Raw genomic sequence first — 17,225 nt, forward strand, 5'->3', positions numbered from 1 at the left:
GGTCAGGCCACAGCTGGAGTACTGTGTCCAGTTCTGTGTGCCGCACTTCAGGAGGGATGTGGACAACATTGAGAGGGTCCAGAGGAGGGCCAGCTGCATGATCTGGGGTTCCCACAGGTGGAGCTCAGGGGTTGTTCCAGCTAGCAAGTTTAAACCCCTTCACTGACATGCCCCAGCAGGGCTAATGGACTTTGCGAGTTAAACTCTGCAGCAGGGCAAGCCCTTTGGCTCTGCCTGCTCCATCCTGTGGTAGCCCCAGGATTACTGGAGACCTGGGGCTGCCTGAAGGGAATGCTAACAATCAGCTGATTGTCAGTTTGGGGCTAGTTGGAAACCAGGGCCACCAGGGGCTGATTCCAACAATCAGGTAATTATCATCATCAGGCCTCAGACAACTCTGGGGCATGGACATGCTACACATTCAGTTTACAGCTGCATGAAAACCAGTTACAAAGCTGTCCTACATTATATGTGGACCATCTTTGTGGCTGGTTTGCCATTTTATGGTGCCTTAAATTTTGTAAATGTGTGGCACCATTGTCAATTCTGGTGCAATTAACATGTTAATCCTGCCATAGACGTAACAAGTGCCAGAGACCTCATGGTACTTACCTGACACTGCAAATGGAAATTAAGTCCTTTTCTTACAACTACACTGTTGTACTCGATATATTTGTAACTGAATTTCTGTTATGTTAAAGTCAATTAAAAAAGCAGAGCACAGTGAAGAATCAGCAGAAACAGTTCTGAAAAATCATGAAGAAGCACCACCCAGCAACAGCTTGATCTTTGAAAAAGCAAGTATAAAACATATTCCACAAAAGATGTCTGAAGAAGTAGCCAAACCTGAAGAGGTAATCATTTACAGAAGCTACATTTGATTTTCTTGGTGGGTCTTGCTCAGTCCTAAAAAATGATTAGTTATGGTGTGGTACAGTGAAAAGATATGAGTTTCAACAGACCCTGCAGAGTTCTTCCAAAGAAATGGCAGCAATTTTGAATAGATCAGTCTATTCAAGATTATCTCAGTGCCAGTTAGAAAGGCTGTTTCTTCTTTCTAAATGTATATATCTGATTCATGTGACATTCAGCAAATTGCTTAACTTTTCTGTTTCTGGTTGTCCTCAGCTATCATATTTTTATTAGGAAAAACTTTCTCACTAGAAGGGTGGTGGAGCACTGGAACAAGTTACCTAGAGAGGAGGTATAAACTCCATCCTTGGAGCTTTTTAAGGCCCAGCTTGACAAAGCCCAGGCTGGAATGATCTAGCTGGGGATGGTCCTGCTTTGAGCTGGGTGTTGTATTAGATGTCCTCCTGAGGTCCCTTTCAACCCTAATTTCTATGATTCTATGACAATACTACCCTCCTTTGTAACACTGCTTTGGGACCCTTGGGTCAAAGTTGCTACCTTATATGAATGGAAGACATAACTATTAACACAGATGTTGCTGTTAAGGTTATTATGGAGTGAGTATCATAGAATGGATTGGGCCATTCCCAGATTCTTAAATTTTCTTTTTCTATATGCAGTGTACAAGTAGTTCAAGTCAGGACTCTGAAAATGAAAGGAGAGAACTGTATTTTACAAAGATACAATAATTGATTTAATGTTTCTGTTTTCTTTTATAGGAACATCTGCCCCAAGTTTCTTTGTTGAAACTTTTTAGATTAAACAAATCTGAGTGGCCTTTGATTGCATTAGGGACGCTGGCTGCCATTATAAATGGAGCATGTTCCCCCGTCTTTGCCGTCATATTTGGTAGAATTGTAACAGTTAAGTATAAGAATAATTATTCTTTAATTTAACTGTAGAAGGACTGTAATGAATATGACATGACTGGAACTTTTGGTCCCATCTACACTATATGAAACCGTGCAAGCCAGAATCATATTACTGTAGCTGTCTGGTCACTGAACATCCAACCTGGGGAGATTAGAAACATGGTGTGCTTTCTCTAGGGAAAGAGTGTTTGTGTCTTTCTGCATACAATTTGTTCTGACTAACATAGTTTCTCTATACTATAATAATTCTTAGCACTCATGTTGGACCAACTGAGTTGGAAAAAAGTTCTTTGCAGTCTTTCGGACACAAACATCCTTCTTCAGGCATAGGGAGTCTCTGCTGTTCTGAGATGTCCAAGCAATGAAAGAAGGGTGCTTGTGCCAGAAAGCTTGCAAAGAACTTTTTTCCAGTTACTCAGTTGGTCAATAAAAGATATCACACCTGCCCAAAGAAGCTTGCCTGCCTATATCCTTAGACCAACATGACTACAACCAAAAAACCCTGTAGCATTCATATAGCACTTTTTTTCCATTTACATAGCCTGCAGCATCCCTATGACATAAGAATATAGGAAGTGCCATACTGGGTCAGACCAGTGATCTATCTAGCCTAGTATCATATCGCTGACAGTGGCAGGAGCAGATGCTATGCAAGGAGAGCATCGAACTGCGTATCTCTAGAGTGATCTATCCCCTATTCAATAGTCTCCCTATCATCCACCATATATTGGGTTAGAGATGTCAGAGAAAACATCTCTAGCCATTCTGTTCAACTATTATGTACTCAGTTTTCCAGGTATAAGAAAGTGGAAATCACAGGAAAGATCATTCTTAGAGTAGGTTTAAAACACAGAAGTTTCTGGCCCTTGCATCTGTACTTAAAGCAGTGGGCTGCATTTTTTCTATCCCTTTTTTATGCAGGTAGGGATCTTTCTGAACTGAGGACACTGATAAACATGGAAAAAAAGCACTTTATCAGAAGAGGAAGCTCATTAGTCTGACCCAGATCCTAACTATCTGTATAGATCAGATATCTGAGCAGGGCTTTTTTGCTGCTTTTAGCTGAAGGTGATTGAATCGGCTATTAAACAACAGTGCCAAAAAGCCCCACTGTGGTGTGTAATCTATATAGGCACTGGATGAACTGGGTCAAACTAATGCAATGCCTCTTGTGAGGTTGTGCTGCACTTAGTATGGGGGTGCATTGAGCTGAAAGTAAAGCTCTGCTTTGGGGAGTTTTTCACACCTGTAAGCAACCTGAGAGTTGGAGAGAGAACATGTCCTTGAAAGGTTCTATCCACTGAAATAGTGGCAAATAAAAAGGTTTCTTGATGCCATTAGGGAGTTATGCCCCCCTCTGTTGTAAAGGTACTTACCAGCTGAATGCTGACAAGATATTTTTCCATCCCTGCTAAGTTTGGATTTAGTGCTTTTTCAGTATTTAACAGATATAATAATTATTACTGTCTAGAAGTTTAAACACAGGTAAGTGACTAGTAACCAGGCTGCTGAGATGCACCACTAGCATTCTCAGTATGGTCCCAAACAAAATAGGCAAGGAAAGAATGCATGAAGGTCCTCAGCAACGGAAACACTTGTGCATGCACCTAATATTATACAGGTTTAATTTAAGTGTTTTTTAAGAATTTTAAAAAGAATTTTAATAATTCAGTAAAAAAACTGCCTTTCTCCTCCCACCAAAATAATATAGACTGATAATAAATAAATAAAAGCTATGAACATACCATCTTCTACTTTGAACTTTTTTTGTTGTTCTAAATGTTCCATTCAAATTAAACTAAGTTTTACCAAAAAAGAAAAAAAATTAAATGAGTATTATTTTTTCCCAATTTTTGTATTGTTAGAATTAACAAACTTTATTTCTTTGGGTTTCTTTCAAAATATACTTACCAGTATATTTTTTTAAATGCCTGAGTCCCTGTGACTTTCAGTGGGTTAAAATTGCTACAGTGTTTTTGAAAATGTTATGCTTACACTTTTGTTGTAGAAATATTCATATAAATGTTTTTCTAAGTCTGCGTGTTTCTGTGTCTGTTAAGATGAAGGCAGCTAACCAAACATTTGTCTTTTCTTCCATTTCTGCAGATTTTTGAAATAAAAAATAGTACCTCATACAAAGTGCAGATCCAACATGAAGCTAACATTTTGTCCATCTTATTTGCTGGGATAGGTGTTGTTTGCTTTCTGACTTATTTCTTGCAGGTAAACTCTCATTTAAAAATGACCGACTTTTCAAATTAATTGTTGGTTTAAGACTGGTAACTGAGGGATCCTGGCATAAATATGGAGGGGAAATTGGCAGCTACATTGTTCATCTCATTATATTGTTTTCTTTTTATTATTACAAATATTTTATTATTATTTATAAATTATTTGTTAGTATAAATTAAATTCACATCTAGAGATAAGTGCTATGTTTGTAATCGATCAATATATTTGATGCATAAATATTAGAATTTCTTGGAAGTTAAAAATGCTTTTTTTAAAAAGTCAAAGGTATAAAATAATACTCATTTTTTTTTCAGGGATTCCTTTACGGGAGATCAGGAGAAATCCTAACAATGAGATTAAGGCATATGGCATTTAAAGCCATGCTGCGACAGGTTAGTGTTAGAAATTCATCATTTTCTTACTTCCCTTGTAAAAATAAATTACAAATAAATCAAACATTTGCCTGGCAGTTCTATTCGAAGGCCACCAAGTCATTTGATACCATTAAATTCACGAAGAGACGGTCATTAAATATGGTGGCAAATCAACCTTGTTCCAACAATTGGAATAGGATTTTGAAGTCATCTGTCCACACAGGCTAGGCCAAGACATGTTAGAACACTGCTGAGCTGCAACTGCAACATGTAACTTCAGTATCTTTTTTCAGCGTGGAAGGAATTCAGGATTATCACCTACTTTGGTTTATATTCCGTTAATTTTAAACCAGGCTTTTCACTGCCCTGATCATATTCCAATTCACCATGTGTACCATGCTCCAACTTACCATTGCTTTTATGTATTAACTCCACAGAGACAGTGTGTTCTCGTGAATTTTGGTTAGTGTCACTGGCCATCAAAAGCCCCATGGCATGAACTTTAATCTTCTGAACAGTGTCATTAAGGGGATCTCCAAGGAGAGATGCAAAAAGAAACACAAACTAAAGAAAATTTCCCTCACTGACTTCCAGTAAACTTCCTTCTGCCATGCAGGCAAACAGACATTGCTCCACCTTCCTAACTGATTCTTAGACCTCTACCAGACCAGGCAGGTAAAGGCGTGGCGGGATCTGATGTGCAGTCTTCACAATTGCACTTCCTACCATATAACACATGCATGGCAGGATGTTTGATTGTGGGATCAAGCATCAGATTCCATCACACCTCATTGCCAGCACAGGGGGAGCCCAGGATCATAATCCCAGGCTTCCACTGCACTAGTGTTTCCATATTTCCAGTGCAAAAAAAAAGGACATCTGTCAGAGGCACAGCTCACATCTCACCCACAGCCCCTTGGCCCTGCCAGTGTGGCCCTCACTCCCAACCTGCATCCCCTCCATCTGTGTTGCTGCCCCTCACTACCAACCCACAAACCCCTGGCCTGGCTGGTACCCCTCACTCCTCACCCACAGTCCCTCGCCCCCCCATCCCGGCTATACTGTTGCCCCTCAGTCCCAACCTGCAGCTCCCCAGTCCTTGCTGGTGCCCCTCACTCCTGACTCACAGCTCCCTCCTCCCCCCCAGCCCTGCCAGATGGGAACCCCAGATGCCCCTGTCCTGACCAGGCCAGATCACAGTGGTTCTGATTCATGCAGGTGGCGGTAGAGCAAGTTCAGCCATGGCCTGGGTTGTAGGGAAGAGGGGATCCTTGTGGCACCCTCTGCCCTGGGCTGGGACTCTAGTGCCATGCCAGGTGGCTTAACCAGGCCTCCTCTACCCTGGAAAGTGCCTCCCAGCCAGCCCAGGCCCACAAGTAGGGGCACCAGCCCAGTGCTGCCAGTCTGGCTACGGAGTTCCCCATTGCCTTCAAAGGTCTCCCTTTCCCCCTCCCCCTGCTGAAAGGGCAGGTACCTTCCCCCCACCCTCCCTGCCCTGCCCCAGCCCCAGCCCCAGCCCCAGCCCCAGCACTCAGACGGTTTCCCCCAATGCCTTGCGCACCCATCCCCTCCATACACCCCCACACACAGACAGTCCCAAGCTCTGGCCCTCCAACCCCTACCCCCCAGAGACTTACTTGCATCCATCTGCTGCTGCTGCTCCTACAATCCTGCCTGGCTGCATGCTGGCCATGTGCGTGGGCACATGCATACACGTATACAACCACTGCCTCTAATCGCCCTGCTCCTTGCTCCCACCAGTGGAACGGAGCAAAATACTGGACATTGTTTCACATTTCAGAAATCTAACGGAGACTGGAGAGCCCAAAAAGAGGACACATCTGGGTAAACCCAGATGGGGGAGCACCTACAAAACCGAAATATCTAAGACAGCAGGACCAAACGAACTACACCCAAGAGTGCTAAAAGAACTGGCTGATGTCATCCCACAGCCATTGGTGACGTTATTCAAAGACTTTTGGTGCTCAGGAGAGATCCTAGAAGACTGGAAAAAAAACAATGTGGTTCCTATCTTCAAGAAAGTGAGAAGGGAGGACCTGGAAAACTACAGGCCAGTCAGTTTGACCTAAATCCCAGGTAAAATCCTGGAAAGAAAAATCAAAGAAACCATCACACACTGAAGGCAGTATTCTGAAGGGTCACCAACATGGCTTCATCATGGGCAGGTTGTTCCAGACATTTCCAGACCTCATTTCCTTCTACAATCAGGTTACTCACCACCTGGATAGAGAGAATGAGGTTGATGTCATATACATGGACTTCAAAAAGGCCTTTGACCTGGTTTCACATGATGTCCTCCTGGTCCAATTGGAAAAATGTGGCCTCAACTACTTCACGGTCCAGTGTCTAGGTAACTGGCTCCATGGTAGGACCCAAAGTATTGATGGAACTGGGTCATCATGGCAGAGGGTGACCAGTGGCATCCCTCAGAGGTCAGTATTTGGACCAGTGCTCTTCAACATGTTCATTAACAATTTGGATTCAGGTATAACAAGCAATCTGGCAAAGTTTGCTGATGACACCAGGTTATGGGAGAGCTTTGTCATGCTCAAAGACAAGCTGGCAATACTGGCCAACCTGGACAGGCTCATGAAGTGGGCAGATCTCAACCTGATGTTGTTTAATATAGAGAAATGTAACGTCCTCCATCTAGAGAGAAATAACCCACACCACGCTTATAGGCTTAGCAGTGCTCTGCTTGCCAGCACCACAGGTGAATGAGACCTGGGTGTCATGATTGACAACAAAATTAACATGAGCCACTGATGCTATGCTATAGCTGGCAAAGCTAACCAAACACTGGCATGCATCTACAAGGCATCTCAAGCAAGACAAAGAATGTCATCCTCCCTCTTAACTCAGCCTTGGTGAGACCACAGGTGGAGTACTGTATCCAGTTTTGGGCACCACACTTCAAGAAGGATGTGGAGAAGCTCAAGAGAGTCCAGAGGGGGGCCACAAGCCTGATTAGAGGCCTAGAGACCAAAATGTATGAGGAGAGGCTGAGGGACTTGGGATTGTTCATCGTGGAGAAGAGAAGACTCAGAGGGGACTTGGTTGCAGCCTATAAGTATATCGGGCCATACACCATGTTTTTGGGAAGCATCTATTCACCAAGACCCCCCAGGGGAGGACAAGAAATAATGGGCACAAGCTGATTGAAGATCACTTCAGGCTAGACATAAGGAAAAACTTCTTTACAAGCCAAGTGCCAAGGGTTTGGAACAGGCTCCCCACAGAACTGGTACAGTCATCCACCCTGGCTATCTTCAAAAAATGTTTTGATGCCCATTTTGCTGGGATCATTTGATCAGTCTTTCCTGCCCACCTGCAGTGGGGCCGAATCCAATAATCTGTAAGGTCCCTTCCAGCCCCTAACAACTATGAAACGATGTTTGGTAACCCTACCCTGCACCAGCAAGTAGCAAACTCCCACAGCTGGGAGCCCCTTCAGGTGATGGGGCTCCCAGCTGTGGGGGCAGACCACGTGCTCTCCTAGCTGGGAGTCCCACTGGCTGTGGGTTCCCAGCCACAGGGGCACACCCCTGGCCACCCATGCCGTTAATGGCATAATAGGAACCACCCAGAAAGTTGTTATACATTTTTGTAGAATAACTTTGTGGCTTATTCTTTATTTTATGATACCATTAATTGCTTTAATTTTTGGCTAGGTTATTACTTAAGATGTGATTAACTAGTTAACTAGTTAATCACATCTTAAGTTTCACACATGGCAGATAGATATCTTGAATACTAAATAGACAAGGTGGGGCAGAAAGTGCAGCAACATTTTCTGGATCAGAGCACAAAGAAATTATTACCAAGCAGGCAAGAACAAAAAACACTCTCAGTATCTAAGCTAGAGTTACCAATGGCCCCTAATGTCAGGGCTGAATCCTGGTGTCTGTGCCCCATGGAGTTTCTAAAAGGGACTTCTGTCCTGATTTTGAAAAATCAGTCACAACCCTGAATGTTCACACAGTGCAAGATAGTGCCCTGCTATGTCTGTTAGAGGACTCAATACAATGCTGCTTTTGCCAGCCGGATGTATCCATACTACCAGATCAGAAGGGCTATCTTCTGAACCAGAAACAATATAATACTGATTTTGCTGAGCTACACCTGAACTAATCATTTCTTTCTCTGAGCAGAGATACACAATTAGTATGCCCATAATACTATGTGGATGCTAATTAGTCTGCTGATGGAGATGACTATACTAAACGGGATCAAGGGTACGATTCTAGTTCTGGAGGTCTGTGGAGCATCTGGGATTGTTTCCTCGATTTTGCTTCCCAAAAGTTGGCTTATTTCATTCTAATTGTGCTGTTTCTGGAAGCCAGTAGCCTGGAGCAGGCACCAGTAAGAGCACAGGATGATCCTGAATGGTTCTACAGATTTCAACTTTTTCAGGTCTTTAGTAAGATCCACAGTTAATATGGTTGTACCAGTCATGCCCAATTCTATATTTAAAGATATGTAACATTGTCACTGGACATTCATAAATGTCACTGTCTCTGTCAGTACAGCATATATGGGACCGTAGAGAGGCTAGAAAGGAAAATTACTAAAAGAAAAGTGTGGTGGCTGGTTATTTTACCTGCACTGTTTGCACCTGTTTCACAAGAGAGGTGGATTTATCGATTTACCTAGATTTTTTTAATAAAATATGGGAAAGTTTTTTATTATAGTAAATGTTTTATCAGCAGTCTTGTTTTGTTTCTATAATGCTGTTCACCTCTGCATATATAGAGTTAGTTTTATATTTCCAGTATCTCTTATATTTTGGCCAGATTTTACAAGATTTTGTTTCCAGCACTTAGCAGCTATAACTATGCCTGCCAAGAGCAAATGCTTAATCACATTTCTGAAATAACTTAAAGGCTGTTGATCAAGTAAATATTTCAAGAAGCAAAACTTAAGGGCAAAATAGCTGTTGAGTCTTCTACATGGCAAGGAAGATGTATTTTGTTATCTTTGGATGCCAGAAATGTCTGAATGTTAGGTCCTCTTGAGTGTCAAACAGAACTTTCTATGGGCCTTGTCGCTTTGCTGCTTCTCCAGATCTCACTATACTTGTTTAACTGGTTTGGCTGTTCCTGTGCCTTCCTTGCTTTCTGTTCAGGGGGCCTCATGTGGCTCTGGGGCTTTCCTGTGTGCAGGTGCTTCAGGCACAGGGCCTCTGCTGAGGCACTATAGTAATAGCTGCTTGGAACTTCCCAGGATGCACTGCAGGCCTCTATTAGACTCAGAATGGTGATCACCACATTTATCCATGTTGTAGAAAAATCCTTCTGTGGTGGTTGTAACCAAACCAGATAAAAGCATCACAAACTTGTTACAGAAATACATCTGTGCTCATACTGGTGACTGGGTCTAAGGCTTACTTTCCATTTAAGACTTAGCTTCTATCCATATGGTCTGATTCTCGTCCTGTTGAAATTAATAGAAACACTCAGCTTGCCTTAGGATTGGGCCCATACTTCCTAAAAACAGAAAGGAAAATCACAATTCTGATCCCTGAGATAATTTTATGAAATGGTTTTAATTTTGATTTTAAAACACTTTCTTTTAAATAATGCTAAAATGTGTTAGTCTTTCAGACTATATTTAAAGGAACCAGTGTCCCCATACAATAGTGACAGAATGAAAGTGCTCAACTCAAGTCCAATATCTGCCTCCCAGTAGTCTTCACATGGATAGAGAAGTTGACGTTGAAATATATTTGAATATTTAACACTTTTATGCCTCAACTTCACGCGTTAGCTAAAATAAATCAAGTTCTGCAGCTAGTTTATCTTAGCTCCAGGCCTGAAATCAGAAATTATACTGATCCTGACAACCCACCTAGTGTCTCTTTGTAACCCATAATTGATCTTCATTTGATCAGTATCTAAAAGTCAATCTGATATATAGGACCACCCAGGGGCCCCCACATTAGCATGACATCCACTCTATAAAGGCTAATTGTTGACCTCCTTTGCCTACACACTGCAGGTTGCTGGGCATAATAAGATTTATAGGGGAGGCCCCTGAGTTTGCAGGGGGAGAGAATAGACTTAGACTATAGGACTGCAAGAAAATAAAAAATCTAGTCTATCTTTGCTGAGAATGCAAAGGGCCAACATTTAAAGAATCCCTAAAATGCCACGTGAGGATGTTTGTGTATGTCTGAATACACAAAATATCATGGGACAGATATTTAGAAGGTATAAATCAGCATAGCTTCATTGTAGTCAGTGAGGCTACAGTGGATTAGAATCTGTACACATTGTGTAAATTAGGTAATTGTTTGCACAAATTAGTTTTCAAGTGTAAGTGGCCATAATAAGTGGAAACGGCTTTTGTGAACAAATACCTTTGGCCTTTTGTCATGTGGTGTTTTTTCAATCTGTTTTATAGGACATCTCTTGGTTTGATGATAAAAAAAATAGTACTGGAGCTTTGACAACAAGGTTGGCCACAGAAGCAGCACAAGTTCAAATGGTATGTATGTGTCTAATTTTGTATCTATGTAACTACAATTAGATGCATTTCAGTCTGTGTGGTTGTTGGTAACACACGACAGCCTATAAAGTTGGAAGACCAGTACCTCTCTCTAGGTAGTGAAAATGAACAGAAAGAAGCCAGATTTAGGTAGAGGTGGTAAAGTTATTTGAAAGGGTTGAAGAAAGGGGTTTTTAAATAGGGAGAGACAATATTAGAGCAAAGAGGAAAAAAAAAGCAGGAAAATAAACTGAGCTAAATGTAGGAAACACAGGGAAGGTTTAGAGTAAGGATGGATGAAAAAAGGAAAATCCAATTTTTAGTAATGGGCCTGAACTAAAGATTTTGTCTCTGGATCTGGATTTGAACCTTTCTAAAGTTCAACTGTGTTTAGATCCAAGGTAATGGTTTAATCCACCAAGGGGTACAGCTTCAAGTTCAGAGCAGAATAGAAGTGTTTACATTTGCCGTTTCAGATTAATCTTTTGTTCCTTTTAGAGTTGTCTAAAGTGAGGCATGGGCCAGAATGAATGCAAAGTAATTCAGCTGATACTGCTATATATATCTTGTAGAGATTCTGTGTAGAATGTAGTAAAATCTTTTTCAGAAAATAGGAAAATCACAAAAAATGCTTTTTCAATGAACTAAAACCATTGTCAAGTTAAGAGTTTAGTTTTGGTCAAAAAGGGGGGAAATTATGAGAGAGTCAGAAAATCTCATGTTTAAATGGATCATTTGAATCATTTGAAATAAATATTTCAATTTTAGTTTCAAAACATTTTCATTTCAAAATTGAACTGGGTTTTGAAAGAACTATGTTATTTTGGGTTGACTTACATGTTGTTTGCTCTGCAATCCCTCTCCCCCAAAATCATTTGTTTATATATTTCAGTGTATATGGTAGAAAAAAACAAGAATTTCCATTTCAGGTCAGTCCTAAATGATTTTTAGTTGGTTGGTGGTTTGTCTGGCAAAGCCAAAATTTGCTTAGCCCTAACTCTCAATTTCAGTTAACATTTTAACTCAAATAGTAAAACAATGTGGTCAGCTATTTTTAAGAGTGGTTTACAGAATGGAAGAAAAAAAATGGAATACTTCAGAGTTCCTTTAAAAGTATAAAAAAAGGGTATAAATATCATGACCACTGTGAATTCAACAACTTGCACCCCATTGGTCCTTTCTTGATCTCCGTAGGTATTGATCTACTCAATTCACGATTTTTGTAGAAACCACAAAAAAAGGCAGTTTCTATGATCACTGTGAAAACTGGTGTTCCCTGCAACTTTGCATGGAATTGCCAGAAAAAAGAAAGCTTACTAAAAATAAACTTCCGGTTCCTCAGTGGGAACTAGTGGCTGCTGTAGCCCCCACCTAGCGGGTGAGGGGAAGCCGCTGGCACAATGGGGAGCAGTCAAGATGATAACTGTCCCCTTCACCCTCTACCACTGATTGGCTGAAAAGGCTGCCTTTTGTGCAGGGCCACCCCTCTCTGCCAATCAGTGGCAAGTGCCAGGGCCACATGAAAGGCAGCCCTCTCCACCAGTCAGAGTCAAAGGGAGAGGCCATGTGACAGGCAGCCCTCTCAGCCAATCAGCACTGATGGGCAAGGCCACTGAGGCCTATCAGCCGATCAGTGGTGGGGGACTCACCCTGAAAAGACCAAGAGAGTAGCACTGGACACCAAGTGGCTCGCAATTTTTATTCCCCCCCCACACACTTTAAGTAGATACCTACTTACAGGTGAATAAAATTAGCAAGTCATTCTTGGTGAGGCTGCCCCCAGTTAGGAAATATAAATGTAAATAGATAATGAGACTGTTAAAATAGTGCTGTGAAGGTTCTGGATTGCACAATCCATTTCTGCCAGGAGAGTTGCAACCAAAGTAAAAGGCTTCTCTGAAATGTTCTTGGAATTTTACTGTTTCTCCTAGAAGTGCTTGCTATTTTGCAGGTAGAATGAGACTATTTAAGACTCATTAGTAGATAATAGTGTTCATATTTTACCTGATTACAGGCAGTAGGCTCAAGACTTGGTGTAATAGCACAAAACATTTCCACCATGGGATTGTCCATCATCATTTCTTTTATATATGGATGGGAGATGACTCTGCTGATCCTAGTGATTGCTCCCGTGCTTACAGTAACTGGAATGCTGGAAGTTTCTGCGCTGACTGGATTCGCCAACCGAGACAAAAAAGAAATGCAGAGAGCCGGGAAGGTAAAATGAGTCTTCTGCATAACCTAACAGAATAAAGAGGGACTGGGAGCTTTCACTTGTCTTCTGGCCTGGAATGTGACCCACCCAAGGGGTATTTTCAACATACAACCAGTCCTCTTCATCTTTACACCAGCAATTCCAGTGCAGGGCTGGCCTGTGACTGGGACTTCTAACTGCCACCACAATACAGTAATAATACAATAATAAAAATTACTCCAAACTTTATACTGTAGAATGTGTAGCATCCTACCTACACTGTATATTTTTCTTAAAGAAAAATGTGCTAAGATTCAAAATTCAGATCAACAAGAATTCAGTAATCTATACCAGGGCTTAACAGCGAGCCTCGGGCTCCCTGTTCCTTCAAGATAGAAGTAGCTCAGCCAGGGAGCACTGCAGGCTAGTCAGGGTGCAGCATCTGCCAGTTCCTGGGGCAACAGAGCAAATGAGACAATTAAGCACCTGTAGGAAGCCTGCAAACCATAAATGGGCAGGGCCCTGAGAGCACATAAGCCTGGGGTTTGGACTGGCAAGACAGTCTAGCCCTGTCAGCAGAAGGGTTAGGAGCTCCTACCAGGAGAGCTACCCAGGGATGCTAAACTGTCTGCTTTGCTGCAGGAAGGAACACTGAGGCTCAGGGAGCTCACAAGGAGCCCAGGCTGGGAGGTATGCCAGTGCAAGGGGTAGGCTCAAGGCTTGAATGACTACTGAGCCTGGAGTGGGCAGAGGCTGAGACCACAGAGCCAGACTTATGTACATTAAAAGGGCAGAGTCTGAAGAGGCTAAAGCCCCAGAAGAGGTGACAACATTATGGTAACACCTGTGAGGCTTGGGGCACGGTGTAGGGAAGGATTGGAGGCACGCAATTAGCCCTTAAGGCTGTAGGTGCCCTGAAGGGCACAGTTGACCAGAGAGGCCCAGCAAGGTGCCGGGGTGCAGTAGAGGTCAGCAAGGTCTAGTTGGACAGAGGTCATGTAAAGCCTTGTGGACAGCCTCCCTAATGTTATTATTTTTCCATCAAGACACAATGGGTAAGAATGGAAGGCACCTTAGGGGCAGAGCAAGACATGGTTATAGAGCCACCAGGGTGTGTCACAGCTGACCCTGGGAACTCAATGTGCTGCGCAGAGGTGTTCAACCCCTGACCTATGGACCCAATCCAGACCCTGGTGCCTTGTCATCTGGCCCGTGGGGCTCCTCCTAGATCTATGGGGAATCCTAAGGCCTTAACGCTGTGCACTAGACTGGTGTGCAGGATAGCAGAGGGCCCTCAAAGTCTGATCATGGTGTACGGGACAAGACAAAGGCAGTATAGGCCCCTGGAGTCCGATTCCAGTGCACAGGCCTGGGCAGGGACAGTACGGGGCCCCCAGGGTCCAATTCTAGTATGTGGGGTCTAGTTCAACTTGCAGACTAGCCCCATGACGCTCATCTGGCTGAGGGGCCAAAAGGTTGAGCACTGTTCCAAATACCACCACAGACAGTCCAGTAACTTTAGGCCTAGCTTTGCACTTTTTTTGGTGTATATCTACAATAATGAACTTTTGAAATGTATTTTTTTAAAGATTGTGTTTCTTTCTGTGATTAAACCTTTGGTGGGGGGGGGGTGAAAGAGAGAGAGAGAGAGAGAGAGAGAGAGAGAACAGGCCATTTGTTTCCCCACTTAAAATATTAGAGTCATGTATTAGCCATAACATTTCTTGTTGATAAAATATTTACTGACATGCAGGCTATGTTGAAAAGGACCAGTGAGAGTGATAACTTTTTCATCTCATTTGTCTAATTGTTTGTTTTTCCTCTTTAAATAAAGGTAGCAATAGAAGCTGTGGAGAACATTCGAACTGTTGCTTCATTGACTAGAGAGCATGCTTTTGAAAAAATGTATGAAGAAAATATGCAGAAGCCGTATAGGTAAGAAGCAATATCAATAGACTTTTCATATTCAAGTAGGAAATCCCAGTAGTTATCAGGTATATTGAAACCAAATGCATTGTCTCTATCCATTGCAATTGTTCTTTTCATTTCTATTTTTATTTTATTTTAAATACTAATTAATAAAGAATACAAAGAAATAAAGGCTAATGAATATTAACATGTTAGGGCAGACATATTGTTAAGAAGAGAAAGTTCTGGTGAAAAGGGAAAAGGAACAGAAGAATTAGAGAAGGTACAGAGAAGGGCAACAAGAGTGATTAGTGGTATGGGGGCTTCCATATGAGGAGAAACCTGAAAAGGCTAGGCCTATTCAGTTTAGAAAAGAGACACTTGAGGGGGAACATGATAAGGGTTTATAAAATACTAAATGGTGGAAAAAAAGTGAATAGGGATGTATTATTTACTCTGTCATACAATATAAGAATCGGGGGTCATAAAATGAAACTAATAGGTAGTAAGTTTAAAACTAACAAAAGGAAGTTCTTTTTCATACAACATGTAATTCAAACGTAGACCTTATTGCCACAGGATGTTGCAGAAACTCACAGTTTAACCAGATTGAAAAAGGGACTGAACAAATTCTTGGAGAAAAGATGCATCAGTAGCTACTGAGCATGAAAGTTAGGGGTACAGCCTCTGAATCAGAATGTACTAGATGGTCAGCCTCTGGACCACAGATCAAATGCAGCCCATGAAGCCATCACATCTGGGAAATTCCCAAACTCCAAGCCCCACATTCCTGGATGGAGCTAGGTCTTGATTCCTTCTTGCTGTGAGTCCAGGTTGGGCCCAAGCCACGCCCCCTTCCCTCTGTGAAGCTGGGCTGCAGCCCTTTTTCCCCTATGGGGCCAAATTGGGGCCAGGCCATTCCCCTTTTTCCCCTTTGGGGCCAAGTCATGCCCTCTTTTTCTTGGGTGGTGGAGCTGGGCCAGGTCATGCCCCACTCCTCCTGCCTCTCCCCGTGGGCCTGAGGCAAGCCCCCTTCCCCTGCAGGGCTGGGTCACATTCCTTTCTCTGTGGCCCTGTCAGAGGGCCAGGCTGCCCCCTATTCCCTCTGCATGGCCAATTGGTGGCCACCATGCCAGCCTGGGTACTGAATCAGAATGGCCCTTGGTCCTGCAATCAGGCCAGGCACCACCCATCTGGCCTGCTGATGAGAAATGTGGAGCACCACTGTCTTAGACCTCGAATGCTGGAGGCTGCAGGTTGGAAAAATCCCTGTTCAGACCCAGTTCACTCTCTCTTTCAGCATCCACCCTCTGCCATTAGGTGACAAAGGATACTTGGCAAGATCTGCCCCAGTAAATGGTAGTTCTCAAATCCTTATGTTTTTATATGTACATAGAGTTTGACTGCCCACGATAATCTTGGTAATACATAAGGCATAAGTCATTATATTTTAGTTCCGTATTCTAAACAAATTACAATCTTTTCCATGAACATTATTTCCATGAACTCTCTGGAAAGATGTCAGGAGACTGAGGTAGATGAAACTAAAAAAAATGCCTACATAAAAAGTTGAACATCCAATATATTTTTGCAGTTCTAAGCACCAGTCCTGCAAACATTTATGCTCATGATGTCAAGTTCTGCCATTTGCATTGACTATAGGGAATGTCTTGGCATACTCCCTTTTGAATAGAAATGGCATGATAACATCCCACTCCACTATATCTTATTTGTTCCAGAAAAAAGTAGATAAAAACTCAACCATACAAATCAATAAGTTTCCCTATAATTGCAAAGCTCGGACCAAGCACCTCCTAGCCAACCCAGAAAATCAAAGCCTAACATTGCTTGTATGGGTACATATCTGGAGTCAGGAATATTTAAAATTCATTTCTGTCTATGATTTACACAGACAAAAGGCAGAGGTAGTGCTCCTAGGTAGATATAATATGTAGCCCTGCTTCCTGGATTACGTTTGGAGGGCCCTTATTTTCACTGATCCAAAACAGCTTTCTCTGTCACAGTTTGTTGCTGCCTGATTTTGCTCATGTTAATAATAGTTCTGGGTCCATGCATGCAGGAGCAGGCCTGTAGCTATAGGATATTTATTTTCCCCAGGCTGTTTATCCAGTTTACCTGTAACTGGACCCATAATCCTACTACAGTTCTACTACCCAGAGTCCTACTACAGTTCCACCAGTGCAGCATTACAGAGATTTTAGTAAA

General features: G+C 42.4%; 1 protein-coding gene across 1 annotated transcript in view; it reads left to right on the plus strand.

Annotated features, from left to right (window-relative positions):
* LOC109309643 (ATP-binding cassette sub-family B member 5-like) overlaps positions 1–17,225 on the plus strand; it is a 91,167-nt gene that overhangs the window by 45,420 nt on the left and 28,522 nt on the right. The window contains exons 16-22 of the mRNA XM_019534436.1: positions 702–854; positions 1,632–1,775; positions 3,891–4,007; positions 4,331–4,408; positions 10,814–10,897; positions 12,912–13,115; positions 14,926–15,026. Of these exons, the coding sequence (XP_019389981.1) occupies positions 702–854; positions 1,632–1,775; positions 3,891–4,007; positions 4,331–4,408; positions 10,814–10,897; positions 12,912–13,115; positions 14,926–15,026 (881 nt within the window). The remainder of the gene's footprint in view (positions 1–701; positions 855–1,631; positions 1,776–3,890; positions 4,008–4,330; positions 4,409–10,813; positions 10,898–12,911; positions 13,116–14,925; positions 15,027–17,225) is intronic.

This window comes from Crocodylus porosus, unplaced genomic scaffold, assembly GCF_001723895.1.
Source record: "Crocodylus porosus isolate Cpor-Errol unplaced genomic scaffold, CroPor_comp1, whole genome shotgun sequence".
Lineage (NCBI taxonomy): Eukaryota > Metazoa > Chordata > Crocodylia > Crocodylidae > Crocodylus > Crocodylus porosus.